At 61.7% G+C, this 14,395-nt stretch overlaps 1 protein-coding gene across 1 annotated transcript in view; it reads right to left on the reverse strand.

Moving 5' to 3' along the window:
- Positions 1–1,485: 1,485 nt before the first annotated feature.
- Positions 1,486–14,395, reverse strand: part of ANOS1 (anosmin 1) — a 171,356-nt gene continuing 158,446 nt past the window's right edge. The window contains exons 10-14 of the mRNA XM_059157399.1: positions 7,444–7,538; positions 5,059–5,230; positions 3,905–4,125; positions 2,480–2,621; positions 1,486–1,953 (exon numbers count right to left, since the gene is read on the reverse strand). Of these exons, the coding sequence (XP_059013382.1) occupies positions 1,895–1,953; positions 2,480–2,621; positions 3,905–4,125; positions 5,059–5,230; positions 7,444–7,538 (689 nt within the window). The 3' untranslated portion in view covers positions 1,486–1,894. The remainder of the gene's footprint in view (positions 1,954–2,479; positions 2,622–3,904; positions 4,126–5,058; positions 5,231–7,443; positions 7,539–14,395) is intronic.

A 14,395-nucleotide genomic window follows, 5' to 3' on the forward strand; every position in this document is an offset into this window, starting at 1 on the left:
GAAGGTCCCTGTGCTCCTGGTTCCCGCTCGGGCGGTTGGAAACAAGCGGTGCTCCTGTTCGTTCCGTGGGGAAGCAGGCGACTTCGGGGCACGTCGTGCGGCCCGTCCCGGCTGCGTCAGGAGCCGTGCTGGAGCACCGGGAAGCCCGGGCACCTTCGGGCGGGCCTTTCCCACGGGCATCCCTGGTGCGGAGCTGCAGAACACCGCGTGCGTCCTTGCCGGAAGTCTTGGATGCACAGCAGACCGTTTCTACTCTGTTTCCACATGTCCATGCGGACAGGCCGCGTTTCCCAAACTTTCGCATCCGTCTGATCATAAAAACACTCCGTCTCGGTTTTCTAGCACGTTTGCCTTCAGAACTCACGGGTGGAGGAGTTCCGAGCCATCCCTGCATCCGCGCGCTTCCAGAAGCCCACAAGTACCCGGTGCCAGGCGCACAGCCCAGGAGCGCGGCCCCAGAGCTCTCCCCGGCCACCGGGGATGGGCAGAGGGAGGAGGAAGCCCTTCCTGCAAGACGCCAGGAGGTGGCTACGCTGCACTTTCCTCCCGGAGTGAGCGCCAGCGGCAGACACGGGACCCCACGGGACCCTCCTGGTTACGAGAACCGGGTCTGTCTGCACCACAGGGAGCTGTCAAGAGATTCCCGCAGTGAGTCACAGTGAAGGTGTGTGTGTGTGTGTCTGTGCACGCTTGCACGCGCGCGCGCGCACACACACACACACACACACACACACACACAGATGGTTGCGAATTCCACATGGCATCTGCGGACGTTCCCTCAAGGAGAGCCTGGATGAGACTCAGCATTTCGGGGTTGAAGGCTGCGCCAGTGCTCGGTGACCCGCGCTGGGAAGGCTGGTTTGGAGCCAGGTGGTGCCACGGGACGGATTCGGAAGAATAAAGGCAGGTGAAGCGCTCTCCTCTCCCGGACCGGCCCTGTCCCACATTACCGAGAATGTTCCAGCGTTCGCTTCGCTTCCTGGGACGAAGGAAAGGCGAATCCGGGGAAAGAGTGCACGACCCTCCACAGCTGGGATTCTCTCTTGAAGCGGGAGCTTTCGTACATCTTGAGATGCACGACGCGGTGAAACAAAGGAGCGTGGCAGCTCCTTTCTGCGCGGAGGGAAAGGAAATTAGAACTAAGAAAATGTATCCGGGAGGCCTGTCCTGTTCTAGGAGGAAGCAGGAAAACGCATCCCCAGGAAAGGATTCTGATTTCTCCACGGCCGACGGACAGCGGCGAACTCGCTGGACGCGGCCTGCTCCGGGAGCCCCTCGTGAGACACGGGTCGCACACGCGCCGCTCGTTTGGCCCGGTGCGAACGGGGCCTGGGCTGCGGGTGTGGACGGTGGTGGCCGGAACTGACCGCTCTGTACTGGAGGTTGGGAGGAAGTCCCGCGGTTCGAATCGTCGGAGAAGCGCTGTGACTACGTCGGGCTTGCAGACGGCCTCCCCTTACGTGATTCTGCAAATCAAAGCAATCATTGAACTTTTAAAAACGTTTTATTGATGGACGTCACGCTCGGTACGAGTGTGCCCTGCATGTGTGTTACACGGATGTGTTCCGGGCATGCGCGGCTCCGGGTCCGGGAGCTCTCGCTGTGCGGCCGTCCCGTGGAGATCCAGACGGTGTGTGCGCCGATGGGGGTACGGGGATGTCCTGCGTGGGGGCCTCGTCATTTCCTCCATGCCGGGAAGTGGTGTCCACCCCCACCGGTGGCCGTGCGTCAGTCCTTTCCATCTGCGTTGAGATGGGCAGAGGGACCCAGGGCACACGGTCACACGGGAGAGGGAGGTCATGCGGGGCACCCGCGGCCCTTGTAGCCCTGTGTCGACGCCGCGCAGCTCCACCCGCCGGCTCGTTCCGTGATTCTCAGACGCTGTTGGAACCGTTTAGTGTCTTTCTGGAGAAGGCGGGTGGTGGTGGGGATGCCGAGCTCTCAGATGGGGTCCTGGAGGGGGGACAGGACACACGGGTCAGTCATGGTGCGCTACGGGAAGCAGGGGCTGGTGAGGACAGCGTCCGACCCCCAGAGAGCTCCCGCCTGCAGCCGCGTCTCTCCTGCTCGGACTCGGACGCCCCTGCCGCCCCTTCCCTCCTGCCTTCCGCCCCGATGTCCGTAATATCCCGGGAGGAACGAGACAAGCCCGCTTCCTGCGTCTCAGTTCAGAAGCCAGCCCGGTCATTCCCGGTCCTCAGGACAGAAACACGTCACCGCTTCCGTCCGAGATCCAGTGTCGGAGGAGGAGCAGTGGGACAGCACGGCCCGACGGCACAGGGCAGGGCCGCTCTGCTCGCCCGTCCTCAGCGAGTGCAGAAGCCGCAGCCGCACACCCGCGCCAGCACCGTGCGACGGCGTCCGGCCCGCAGACACTCGTGGGAGACAGAGTTCCGGGTCCAGAGAACCCGGAGCCCGGGGACCGGCGCCAAGCCTAGTGTCTCCTGCAGACCGTGGCCCGTGCGTGTCCCCCACTCACTGTGCGCGGAGGGCGGCGTGAGGTCGGGCGTCCAGAAGGTTTTGATGGTGGCCGGGCCTTCGCCTCCCGCGGTCAACACCTGCACTTCCAGTCGGTACAGCGTGGACGGTCTCAGGTTGGGCACCGCGAGGACGTAATGGTCCTGGGAGCCACACGAAACGAGATGCTCGTCAGTGAGACCTTTCCAGAACAGGCACGGGGACACGCGTCCTCTGAGCGGCTCCTCCCCGGCGGAGAGCAGGTGTGCGTGCGGAGAGCGGCAGGTGTGCGTGCGGAGAGCGGCAGGTGTGCGTGCGTGGAGAGGGGCGGGCGTGAGCGCACGGAGAAGGGCAGAGGTGGGCGCTTGGAGGGCGCGGGGGTGGCTGTGCAGAGAAGGGCATGTGTGAGCCCAGGGCCGAGGGCGGGCGTGGGGGTGCAGAGAGGGACAGAGGGGAGGCACGGACAAGGGCAGGGGGGAGCGGGGGAAGGGTAGAGCGGCAGGGGGGAGTGCCCAGAGAGGAGAGGGGCAGGGTGAGCACAGGCACGGGTGGCCGTTGCGTCTGCTGCCCCCCGTGCCCGTGGAGCCGTCTGCCGCGTCTCCCCCCGACGCCCCCGGCTGGGCAGTCCCATGCTTGGCCGGGAAGGGCCGTGGGGAGGGGCCGGTTCTCAGGCTCGCCCTTGGGATTTCATTTTTTCCTCCTTAACGTAAGACTTTCCCATGGTTGAAAGTGGTCTTCTGCCCGTCTTGTGGTGTGAATTCCTGATAATCCAAATTTCAGGGAACAAGCCAACTGTTTCCCTCAACACACAGTGCCCATGACTGAAAATGTTTATTTTTATGCCAACACATTCTTCTCAAAATTCAATAAAACCTAATACATTCATAGAATAACTACTTTCTAATTCCAAGGAATTTTTCCTTCCGGACTTAAGGTTTTTTCTTTCTTTCTTTTTTCCTTTCTTTTGGGAGCCAGAGTTGGATATCCTAAGGGCATTTTTGGAGGGAGTGAAAGCCCACACAGGGATTTTTTTTTCCAAGCCAAGGAATTAAGTGGCCTGGAAGACAGGCCAGCGCTTTATGGGCTCGAGCCAAATGTGAACCAGGAAAGGGGGAGAAACAACAGGCTTCCTCTAGCTGGTTACCCCCAGTTTAACACTGCAAACAGCGCACGTCCGCTCGGACCGCAGCGACATGGCTTCACAGACTGTTCAGTCACTTGCCTACGACCCAGGCCGGGGCTGCCGAGGCTCAGGGCTCACGGACCGGACGGCTGGCCCTGCGCCCGGCGGCCCCTTGTCCTGACACCCTCCAGCACCCTCCTCCAGCCCGCGGGGGAAGGCGCGGTGGGAAGGCTCGGTGGCCGGCAGGCGGCCTGGCGGCAGGACCCCGTGGGCGGCCGGCAGGACGGGGACGGCGGCGACACGGGGAGCAGAGCGGGCACCTACCGAAGGCAGGATCTGCGAGCGGGAGATGATGCTGTTGGGTAAGCTGTTCTGTCTGCTCTCAGTCGTGACCTCGGCCCAGGTCACTTGGAAGCCGGTCATGGGCTGGTAGAGGTTGGCCTTGGCCATCTTCCAGGAGAAGTGGGCCGTGATGTTGGCATCCTGGACGACGAAGGAGGCAGAGAGGTTTTCGGGCTTGGCGAGCACTTTGGCCGTCACGTGACCTGCGGCGAGGGGGAGAGGGGGACCCGCGTGAGGCTGCCGGACGGACACGGACAACAGGGCCCATCTGCACGCACCGCGGGCCCTGCGGGCGGCGAACCCAGAAGGAGGCACAGGCAGGCTGAGCTGGGCCTCCACGCACGGCTTTTGGAAACCACCTGTTTTGCCCTCCGGGGACAGTCTGTGAGTCAGAGTCGCTCTTTCCCTGCAGCTGGGTGCTGGAGCTTTGGGAAGTCTTTCCTGAGCCCTGCTTTGGGGGCGGACGAGGGAATTCTGCCGTGTGGTGTGGCCCGGCTGCCGCTCCGAGAGCGGAGGTGACCACGGCGACAAGGGCGGACAGTGAAGTGATGGGACGTCGTGCCGCGTCGCTCGGGGGAGCTCAGGGAGCCGTGCGGCTGCCGCGAGGGATGCGTGCAGACTCGGAGTTTGGTACGTGGCTGGGCACAGGACGTAAAGGCAGCTGGCGCGGCAAGGGGCCGGGAGAGAAACGGAATAGTGCGGCGTCGCCGAAGCCCGCAGTACGGGAACCTTTCCTTCGTTCCCAGCGGGCAGGGCCGTGAGTGCCGGACCTCGTCCCGGGCCTGGGACAACGGAACCATGACGTGTCTAGCTGTGAGCACATCAGCGCCTGAATGGGGCCACCGGACGGCCATCCGGAAGACGGCAGCTTTCGGCGGGTCCGGCCCGCAGAACCGGTTCCCGAAAGTGTTCTGAGTGCCGCCAGCATCCTAGAGCGCGCCTGGAAGCTGGGGGGAGACGCGCTGGCTGTCCAGGGCAGCTGAGTGGGGGGCAGGAGACACGCCTGGCTCTCCGGGGCAGGTACTGGCGGGGAGGGGGTGTGTCTGGGTGTCTGGGCAGCTAACATGGGGGGCAGGAAAGGGACAGAAGGAGACGCACCGGGTCTCCGGGGCAGCTGAGGGGGGCGAGAGACGCACCTGGCTCTCCGGGGCAGCTAACGGGCTTGTGGCTCTTCCCCTTCAGGGCGGAGCAGGGCGGCGTGGTAAAGAACACCGTCTCTGCCTTCAGGCGGCCGCTGGGTCGCGTGGGCTGCACGGTCACCTTGTATTTGCAGGAGAACGACAGATCTTGAAGAATGATGTAGTTGTCCTAAGAGCAAGAGAAAGAGAAGATGCTGCAAGAAGTCTCCTTGGGGACACACGCCCGGCAGGAGCTGAAACCCTAGAGCGACAAGGACGACGTCCTCTGCACGCAGCGCACGCGATGTGGCTTTTACACACAGCAGAGAAGCCGCCCGGTCCCCGTTGGGAGGAAGGCCAACCGCCGCCTCCACCTCGGGCATGGAAGACACCCCTGGACTTGGGCAGGACCGCGGCGCCTTCCAAGCAGGCCTGACGCAACCGCAAGCACCAGTGTCCGTGGTTGGAACAGGACGGAACGGGGAACTCGGGCTTCTCTGGGACTCGGGTCAGGGCTCCTCTGTCCGTCTGCACCTTCCTGCCCCGTTGCGGGCTGCTGTTCCGGCCTCGGGCCGTCCTGCTGCGCCCGCCGACCGCAGAGCCGCACCGCGCACTACGGGGCGGGCCTGGGTGTGGGGCCGTCGTGAGCGCAGCTCCGTGCGCGGCACGTGGGCCTGCGCAGCCTCTCCGGTCTGCGCCGCCGTCGGATCCGAGCCCGATGCCCTCGAGGGAAAGACGCAGACGGGACCCCTGTCCGGGCGTGCAGGACCCGCCCCGCGAGAGCCCCGTGAGCCAGGCGGGAGCACACACCGGGAGGGCGGGACAAGCCGAGGCTCCGCCCACTCCACCCCTCGCGGAGTCCCGAGTCCAGGAGCCCCGGGATGCGCACGGAGTGGGGTGCGCACGGCGGGGGAGGGGAGGGGCTGGCGGCTGATCGCGGGGGCAGTGCGCACCCCGGAATTCGAGGCCCCGCGCACCTGCAGAGTAGCAGGGAGCCTCGCAGGCCTGCGGCGTCGCCGTGGGGGACAGAAATGCTTTCCTGCGGGAGTGGGATCGCACCCTCCCTGGGAACTCGCTGCAGTCCCGACCCGCCAGGGTCAGCGCTGGGCAGCTCTGTCGGGAACGCTTCCAGCGGGCGTGGGAGGCAGACCTCGAGAGCACGAGGTGGACTCCCGGCCGCCCCTCCTAACTGCAAACCAGGCGCCTACAAGCTGTTTACAGACGGCGGAGGCCAGCGGCAGCGTCTAGCAGGCGGCAGCGTGATGCCCACTTCTCTGGGACACACGTCCAGGTCCAGCTCCATCTTCCCTTCAGGGTTTGCGGAGGGGAGAAGTCACACTTGGCTGCGCCCTGGGAACAAGGCAGATCCCCAACCACGGCAAGGCGCACCCAGGAACACTAGGGAAAGCCTCCCCGGTGTGCACAAGAACAGGAACAGACCCTGCTTTGGTCCTGCCGCCCTGCGGTCCGAGTAGGCTTCCCTTGGACCGATGCCATTCTTTCTCTGTTACCCCGGGCCCCAAACTTTGGAAGCAGCCTACCACGGGCGCGCTTTGGGACAAGTCAAATCCGGTAAAAATCTGTATTTCTGCAGATCCACGGACTTGTGTTATCTCACTTTATCTTAAAGTCATGTGATCCGATTGGATTCTAAACATACTGTACTTGCTGCTTTAGAAAATATTCAGAAGAAAACTGTTCCCCTTGTCGATCGGGTATCAGCCCCTCCGATGGCTGGCGCTGCCTGTGGGTGTTGTGAACCGCGCTGGGTCCCTGCGCCGCCGCCCTCCTGGCACTCTCCGCTGTGTGCTCGAAGCTCCTCTCGAGTTCATGCGTCGCCCCCGTGTTTGGAAGAGGTCGTGCGGTAACACTGATCTGGTGACGGTCCCCAGGGCGTTGACATTCTTTCCAAATTAAGTCGGGAAAGCGTTGGGGCTCCGTCTGGGGCTCAAACAACAGCTCTGTGCACTGAGCGACGGGTCGCGGCAAAGCAAGGCGCCGAATGGTCGTCAGAAGTTGACGGGGACAGTAACCCCTTACATCGTGCCGCCAAGATCCAGAAATCAAGGCAAAGCTTTTGTCCAACAAAAGGCAGACGCATAACAACCTGGAACCAGGTCCCCTCTGACCCCGGAGTCCCGAGGAAGCGCGTCTTTAACCCTGTGTTCTATGAGCTGCCCTGAGCCGATAGGCTCGAGTCCCTAGGGAGGTTGTGAGCAAGGACAGAGCACGAGAGCACCGTTGTGTGGACCTGTGTACCTCGTTACTAGTCAGCAGCCACCGGGTGACAACGTGCTCTCGGGGGCCGGGGGGAGCGCCCTTCACCCATCTCTCTGCATAGCTGCTACCCAGACCCCAGGGAGCCAGACACGCGCGAGTCGCGAGCCACGTGACGCCTCTCACCTGGGTGATGCCGGAGGAGGCCTCGGCCGCGCTGCTCCGGTTCTGGGCACAGGCCTCTGGGAGCCGCTGCACATGGTAGCGACTGACACCGGGATCTGCAAGGTCAGAGGAACACAGGCTGCAGCCACGGTCCCCATCGGCCGCGGCTCCCAGACTGGGGCGCAGCGGGAGGGGCGCACGCATGTGCTGCAGGCGTCCGAAAGCGCACACGGGACAAGGCAGGGAGCCGGTCTGCAGAACCTGGACTGTCGCCGGGAGGAGAGTCCAGGAGAAACCCAGGAAAGAGGCCAGAAAGTACAGGACAGGCCCGGCAGCATGGCCACGAGGTGCGGAGGGGCCCTCGCCCTGGTTTGTGGACCGAGTGCACCCCCACGCTAGAGGGCGGCCCTCGGCCCAGGAGGCCTCATTCCTGCAGCGGGGAACCGTCAGCACAGGTGCGGCTCCGACCCTTCCGGGAAAGCTGAGGGCCCGTGCAACCCGGGCCACCTGAACGGCACCTCCTCGCAGCGGGAGCCCCGAGGGTCGCAATGCAGTCCCCAGGGCGCATGACCGTTCCCGCAGCCCACGGCCCGGGACAGCAGCTCCCCGTGTACTCCTTGCATGTGGTCCCCCAAACCCTGAGCCACTCAGGGTGCCCGTGAGAGCACAGAGCCCGCAAGCCCGTCCTGCCTGGGCTGAGCAGCGTGTTCTCTGCCCAGTGCTGGACTCTGGGCCATCGCTCAGGGAAAGGACAAACCCACGACGAGCCCCTCGCCCAGTGTGGGGAGGGAGGTCTGGCCTGTGTCGGGTCAGTCGCCCACCCGTGGGCCCGAGGGTGGGAACGGGTGCCTCTCTGGCACCAACCAGTGCCTCATCCCGGTGCCCAAGTGCTGGATGGGGCTTTGCTGAGGGGAAAACGCTCAATGGCACTGGAGGACCCCAGGGAAAGCCGGTTTGAGCACTTTGGAATGAGAAGAGACCTTGGGTCTGAGAGGCTGAGCAGGGGTCAAGCAGGTGCCCTGGGTGTTTGCTTAAAAGGGGAACCCCCGACCAGATGCTATGCGAGGCACGCAGCAGGTTGCGGGCTTTTTTGAGGGAAAGAACGGGACGTTCTACACAAGCGTGAGGTCGGCGACTGACTGCCTCTGCTTCCGTTGCAGTGCTGCTGGTCGGGGCACAGAATGGACCAACCACTCTGAAACAGCTGCTCTCGGGACCTTAGGCACCGACGGGCGAGGGAAACAGTGAACAAGGCAGGTGCGTACGGTCCACCTGAGGCTAGAGGGGGTGTGTGGGTTCACGCGGATCAGTACAGAGGGGAGGGGCTGGTGCACAGCCAAGACGTACAACTGTGCCGACAGTGGCTGCAGTGTTACTCGGAGATCGAGCTCTCAAGGGCGACGCAGATCAGGCCTGCTGGTGGGCGCGGGCCAGTCTATACACGTTCCTGGTAGTGCGGGTGGTCCTGGGTCGTCTGTAAAGCAGTGGCCAGTGCAGATGTCCGTGGGCAGTTTAGATGTCCATGGGCGGTGTAAATAGTGGTGGACAGTGTAGATGGCGGAAGGCAGTGTAGATGGCCGTGGGCGGTGTACATGGTCGTGGGCAGTGTTCATGGCTGTGGACAGTGTAGATGTCCATGAGCAGGACTGGCGCTGGCGTGGGCAGTGTAGATGGCCCTGGGCAGGCCTGGCATCCGTGTGGGCAGTGTAGATGGCCATGGCAGTGTACATGTCCATGAGTAGGCCTGGTGCTGGCATGGGTAATGTAGATGGCCGTGGGCAGGCCTGGTGCTGGCGTGCGTAGTGTCGATGGCCATGAGCAGTGTAGATGGCCGTGGATTGTGTAGATGATTGTGGGCAGTGAAGATGGCCATGGGCAGGTTGGTGCTGGCATGGGTAGGATAGACAGCCGTGGGCAGTGTAGACGGCTGTGGGCAGGCCTGGCGCTGGTGTGGGTAGTGTAGATGGCCATGGGCAGTATAGATGATTGTGCGCAGCGTGGATATCGTGGGGAGTCTAGATTGTTGTGGGCAGGCCTGGTAATGGCAGTGTACATGACCGTGGGCAGAACTGGGACTGGTGAGGGCAGTGTAGATAGCCAGGGGCAGGCCTGGAGCTGGCATGGGTAGTGAACATGACCATAGGCAGCGTAGATGGCCATTGGAAGGCCTGGCACTGGCATGGTCTCTGTACATAGCCGTGGGCAGTGTAGACGGCTGTGGGCAGGCCTGGCACTGGCATGGGTAGTGTAGATGACTGTGGGCATTGTAGACAGCATGGGCAGGCCTGGCGCTGGCGTAAGCAGTGTAGATGACTGTGGGCAGTGTAATTGGCCATGGGAAGGCCTGGTACTGCTTGGTCAGTGTAGATGGCCGTGGGTATTGCAGATGGCCATGGGCCGTGGAGATGGCCGTGGGCAGGCCCGGTGCTGCCGTGGGCAGTGTAGATGGTTGTGGGCAGCCCTGGCACCAGCCTATATAGTGTAGATGGCCATGGTCAGTGTAGATACCGTGGGCAGTCTAGATGGCCGTGGGCAGTCCAGATGACCTTGGGAAGTCTAGATGACTGTGGGCAGTCTAGATGGCCATGGATAGTTTAGATGACCATGGGTAATATACATGGCTATAGGCAGGTACATGGTCCTGAGTGGGCCTAGCACTGGTGTGGGTAGTGTAGATGGCCATGGGCAGTCTAGATGGCCGTGGGTTACTGTAAATGGCTGTGGGCAGGCCTGGCGCTGGTGTGGGTAGAGTAGATGGCCGTGGGCAGAGTAGATACCATGGACTGTCTAGATGGTCATGGGCAGTGCAGATGGCCTTGGGCAGTCTAGATGACCATGGACAGTTTACATGACTGTGGGCAATGTACATGGTCATGAGTGGTGTACATGGTCGTGAGCAGGCCCAGGATTGGCGTGGGGAGTGTATATGGCTGCAGGTAGTCTAGATGGCTGTGAGTACTGTAGATGGCCAGGGGCAGGTCTGGTGCTGGTGTGGGTCGTGTAGATGGCTGTGGGCAGTGTAGATTGCTGTGAGCAAGCGTGGCTCTGCTGTGATTAGTGTAGATGGCCTTAAGCAGTGTAGATGGCTGTGGGCAGTGCAGAGGGCTGTGGGCAGTGTAGATGGCTGTGGGGAGGCCTGGCACTGGCATGGGTAGTGTAGATGGCCATGGGCAGTGTAGATAACTGTGGGTAGTATAGATGACTGTGGGCAGTGTAGATGGCCGTGGTAGGCCAGGCAGTGGTGTGGGTAGTGTAGATGTCCATGGGGGAATGTAGAGTGTAGATGGCCTTGGGCAGACCTGGTGCTGGCATGGATAGCGTAGATGGCTGTGGGCAGACTTGGCATTGGTGTGGGTAGTGTTAATGGATGTGGATAGCTTGGATGGCCATAGGCAGTGTAGATGGCCATGGGTCGTGTAGACGACTGGGCAGTGTAGATGGCCGTGGGCAGGTCTGGTGATTGCAACAGCATTGTAGATGACTGTGGGCAGTGTTGATGGCCATGGGCAGTGTTGGTGGCTGTGGGCAGTGTTGGTGGCTGTGGGCAGTGTAGATGGCTGTGGATAATGTAGATGGCCGGGGGGTGACCGTGGGCTGTGTAGATGGCCGTGGGCAGGCCTGGTGACGGCAAGGGCAGTATAGATGACCATGGGTACTGTAGATGGCCATAGGCAGGCCTGGCGCTGGTGGGGGTAGTATAGATCGCTGTGGGCAGTAATAGATGGCCATGGGCAGGCCTGGTGCTAGTGAGGGCAGTGTAGATGGCCGTGGACAGCCAGGCCAGCTCATGGCCGTGTACACGGCCCATAGCCAGCAAACTATCAACGGCCATCTAGACTGCTCACACCAGTACCAGGCCTGCCCACAGCATCTACACTGCCCGTGGCCATCCATACTACCCCCAGCCATCCACACTGACCTCGGCCATCTACAATGCCCACAGCCGTCTGCACTGCCCACAACCTTCCACACTACCCAGGCTAGCGCCAGGCCTGCCCACTGTCATCCACACTGCCCATGGCCACCAACACTGAAAACAAGAGCGCCAGGCTGGCCAAAAGCCATCTACACTGCCCACGGCCATCTAAATTGTCCACACCATCGCCAGGCCTGCCGACGGCTATCTATACCCACGGACATCTACACTGCCCATGGACATCTACACTGCTAATGTCATCTACGCTGCCCACACCAGTGTTAGGCCTGCCCACAGCCATCTACACTGCCTCAGGTCATCTACATGCCCCATGGCTATCTACACTACCCACACCACTGCCCAGCCTTACCACGGCCATCTACACTGTTCATGGCCATCTACACTACCCACGCCAGCTCCAGGCCTGCCCATGGCTGTCTGTGCTGCCCACAGTCATTTACACTACCCATGGTCATCTACACTACCCATGCCAGTGCCACACCTGCCCACGGCCATCTACACTGCCCACAAGCATCTACACTGCCCATGGCATGCAGAGTCCACGCCAGTGCCAGACCTGCTCACAGCCATGTACTTGCTTTTTTTTTCAGTGTTGAATGCCATGGGCCGTGTACATGGGCATGGGCAGGCCTGGCAGTAATGTGGGCAGTGTAGATGGTCGTGGTTAGTAGCCACTGCCTGTAGCCAGGGCCAGGCCTTCCCACAGTCATCTGCACTGCCCACGGCCATCTACAGAGCCCATCCCAGTGCCAGGCATTCCCACAGCCATCTAGAGTGCCCACAGTCATCTACACTACCCACGACAGCTCCAGGTCTGCCCACGGCTGTCTACAGTGCTCACAGCCGTCTACACTACCCATGCCAGCGCCAGGCCTGCCCATGGCAATCTACACTGCCCACAGTTATCTGCACTACCCACGGCCACGTACACTGCCCACGCCAGTACCAGGCCTGCTCACAGCCACGTACTTACTGTTTTTTCAGTGTTGAATGCCATGGGTAGTGTACATGGCTGTGGTCAGTCCTAGCGGTAACGTGAGCAGTGTAGATGGCCGTGGGCACTCTAGATGGCTGTGGGCGGTGTAAATGGCTGTCGGCAGTGTAGATGGCCATGGGCAGGCCTGGTGGTGGAATGAGCAGTGTAGATGGGAATGGGCAGTGTAGATGGTCGTGGGTAGTTTAGATGACTGTGGGCAGTGTAGGTGGCCGTGGGCAGGCCTGGTGCTGGTGACATTGTCTACGGCCATCTACACTACCCTCACTAGTGCCAGGCCTGCCCATGGCCATCTACACTGCCATTGCCAGGCTTGTCCATGGCCATCTACACTGCCCACGGCCATATACACTACCCTCACCCGTGCCAGGCCTGCCCAAAGCCATCTACGGTGCCCACGGCCACCTATACCGCCCATGGTCAACTACGCTGCCCTTGCCAGCGCCAGGCCTGCCCACAGCCATCTAGACTACCCATGCCAGCGCCAGGCCTGCCCACAGCCATCTAGACTACCCATGACCATCTACACTACCCACAGTCATCCAAACTACCCATGCCAGTGCCAGGCCTGCCCACGGCCATCTAGACTACCCATGACCATCTACACTACCCATAGTCATCCAAACTACCCATGCCAGTGCCAGGCCTGCCCACAGCTCATGCACATCTACACTGCCCACGGCCCTCTACACTACTCATGGCCATCTGCACTGCCCACAGTCGTCTAGCTTACACACGGCCATCTACACTATCCACAGCTGTCGACACTACCCATGGCAGGACCAGGCCTGCCCATGGCCATTTACAGTGGCTGCCCCAGTGCCAGGCCTGCTTACGGCCATCTACATTGCCCACGGCCATCTGCACTGCCCAGACCAGCACCAGGCTTGCTCACGGCAGTCTACACCGCCCACAGCCATCTGCAGTGCCCATGGCCACCTACACTACCCACCACAGCACCAGGCCTGCCCATGGCCATCTTCAGTGCACACGGCCATCTAGACCGCCCACGGTCATATACACTACCCTCACCAGTGCCAGGTGTGCCCACGGCCAACTACAGTGCCCATGGCTGTCTACACTCCGAAAAGCAGAGGGCAGAATTCCATCAGGGCAGCTGAACAGCTGGAACTTTGACCCTCACTGGGCGAGACTCTGGGGAACTGGGCGGTGGTGGAGGGGGGGTGTGGGGAGGCGGTGCGCAGATGTGGAGTTCCTCCCCTGCCAAGAGACTGCACAACAGCTGGCGTGCAGAGCAGCAGCTGAGAAGCAGCAGCGTGCAGCACACGGGGGGTCCCCGGCAAGGACATTTGTTCCCTAAGCTCAGAATGTGTGGGCCTGGCAGGGATGTGTGGGACCTGAGTCCGAGAACAAACGAGGGGTGGGCAGCACAGACTCTGTGCCAACAGTGCTCCTCTGCAGATGTGGCTCCCAGAGCCAGGCCTCGGCTGCAGGCCTCCCCGCCAGGAGGCCCTCAGGAGCCCTGCTGCCGGCACACGTCCTGCCGTTTGGGCCAGCCCACGGAGAGCGGGGCCACGGGCCTGGCACTGTGCCGTCACCACCCCCAAGGTGATGCCTTGGGGAGAGGGGCAGAAGGCCAACGTGCTGTCTGGCCGCAGCCCCCGTGGCAGCCTGGGGGCGCCCCCCCACCCACAGATGACTGGGAGCGCGTGCCCTAGGGGTGGGAGCTCCTCCAGCTCTGCCCGACGCCAGGTGTCACCCGCTCAGGTGCAGCGTGGCCCCACACTGGTCCGTCAGCACCATGGGGACCAGTCCCTGCCCGTGATATGTAGAGCAGAGGACAAGAGAAGAAAAAAGAACTACAAAAACAACTGTAAAACAAGTAACTCAATGACAACAAGCACACACCTATCAAAAGTTACTTTGAACGTAAATAGACTAAATGCCCCAATCTAAAGACACAGGGCGAGGGAATGGATAAAAAAGCAAGACCCAGCTCCATGCGGCCTAGAGAGACTCATTTCAGACCTAAAGACACCTGCAGACTGAGCATGACGGGATGGAAAAGCATTTATCAGGCA

Source organism: Mustela lutreola, chromosome X (assembly GCF_030435805.1).
Source record: "Mustela lutreola isolate mMusLut2 chromosome X, mMusLut2.pri, whole genome shotgun sequence".
In the NCBI taxonomy this organism is placed as follows: Eukaryota; Metazoa; Chordata; class Mammalia; order Carnivora; family Mustelidae; genus Mustela; species Mustela lutreola.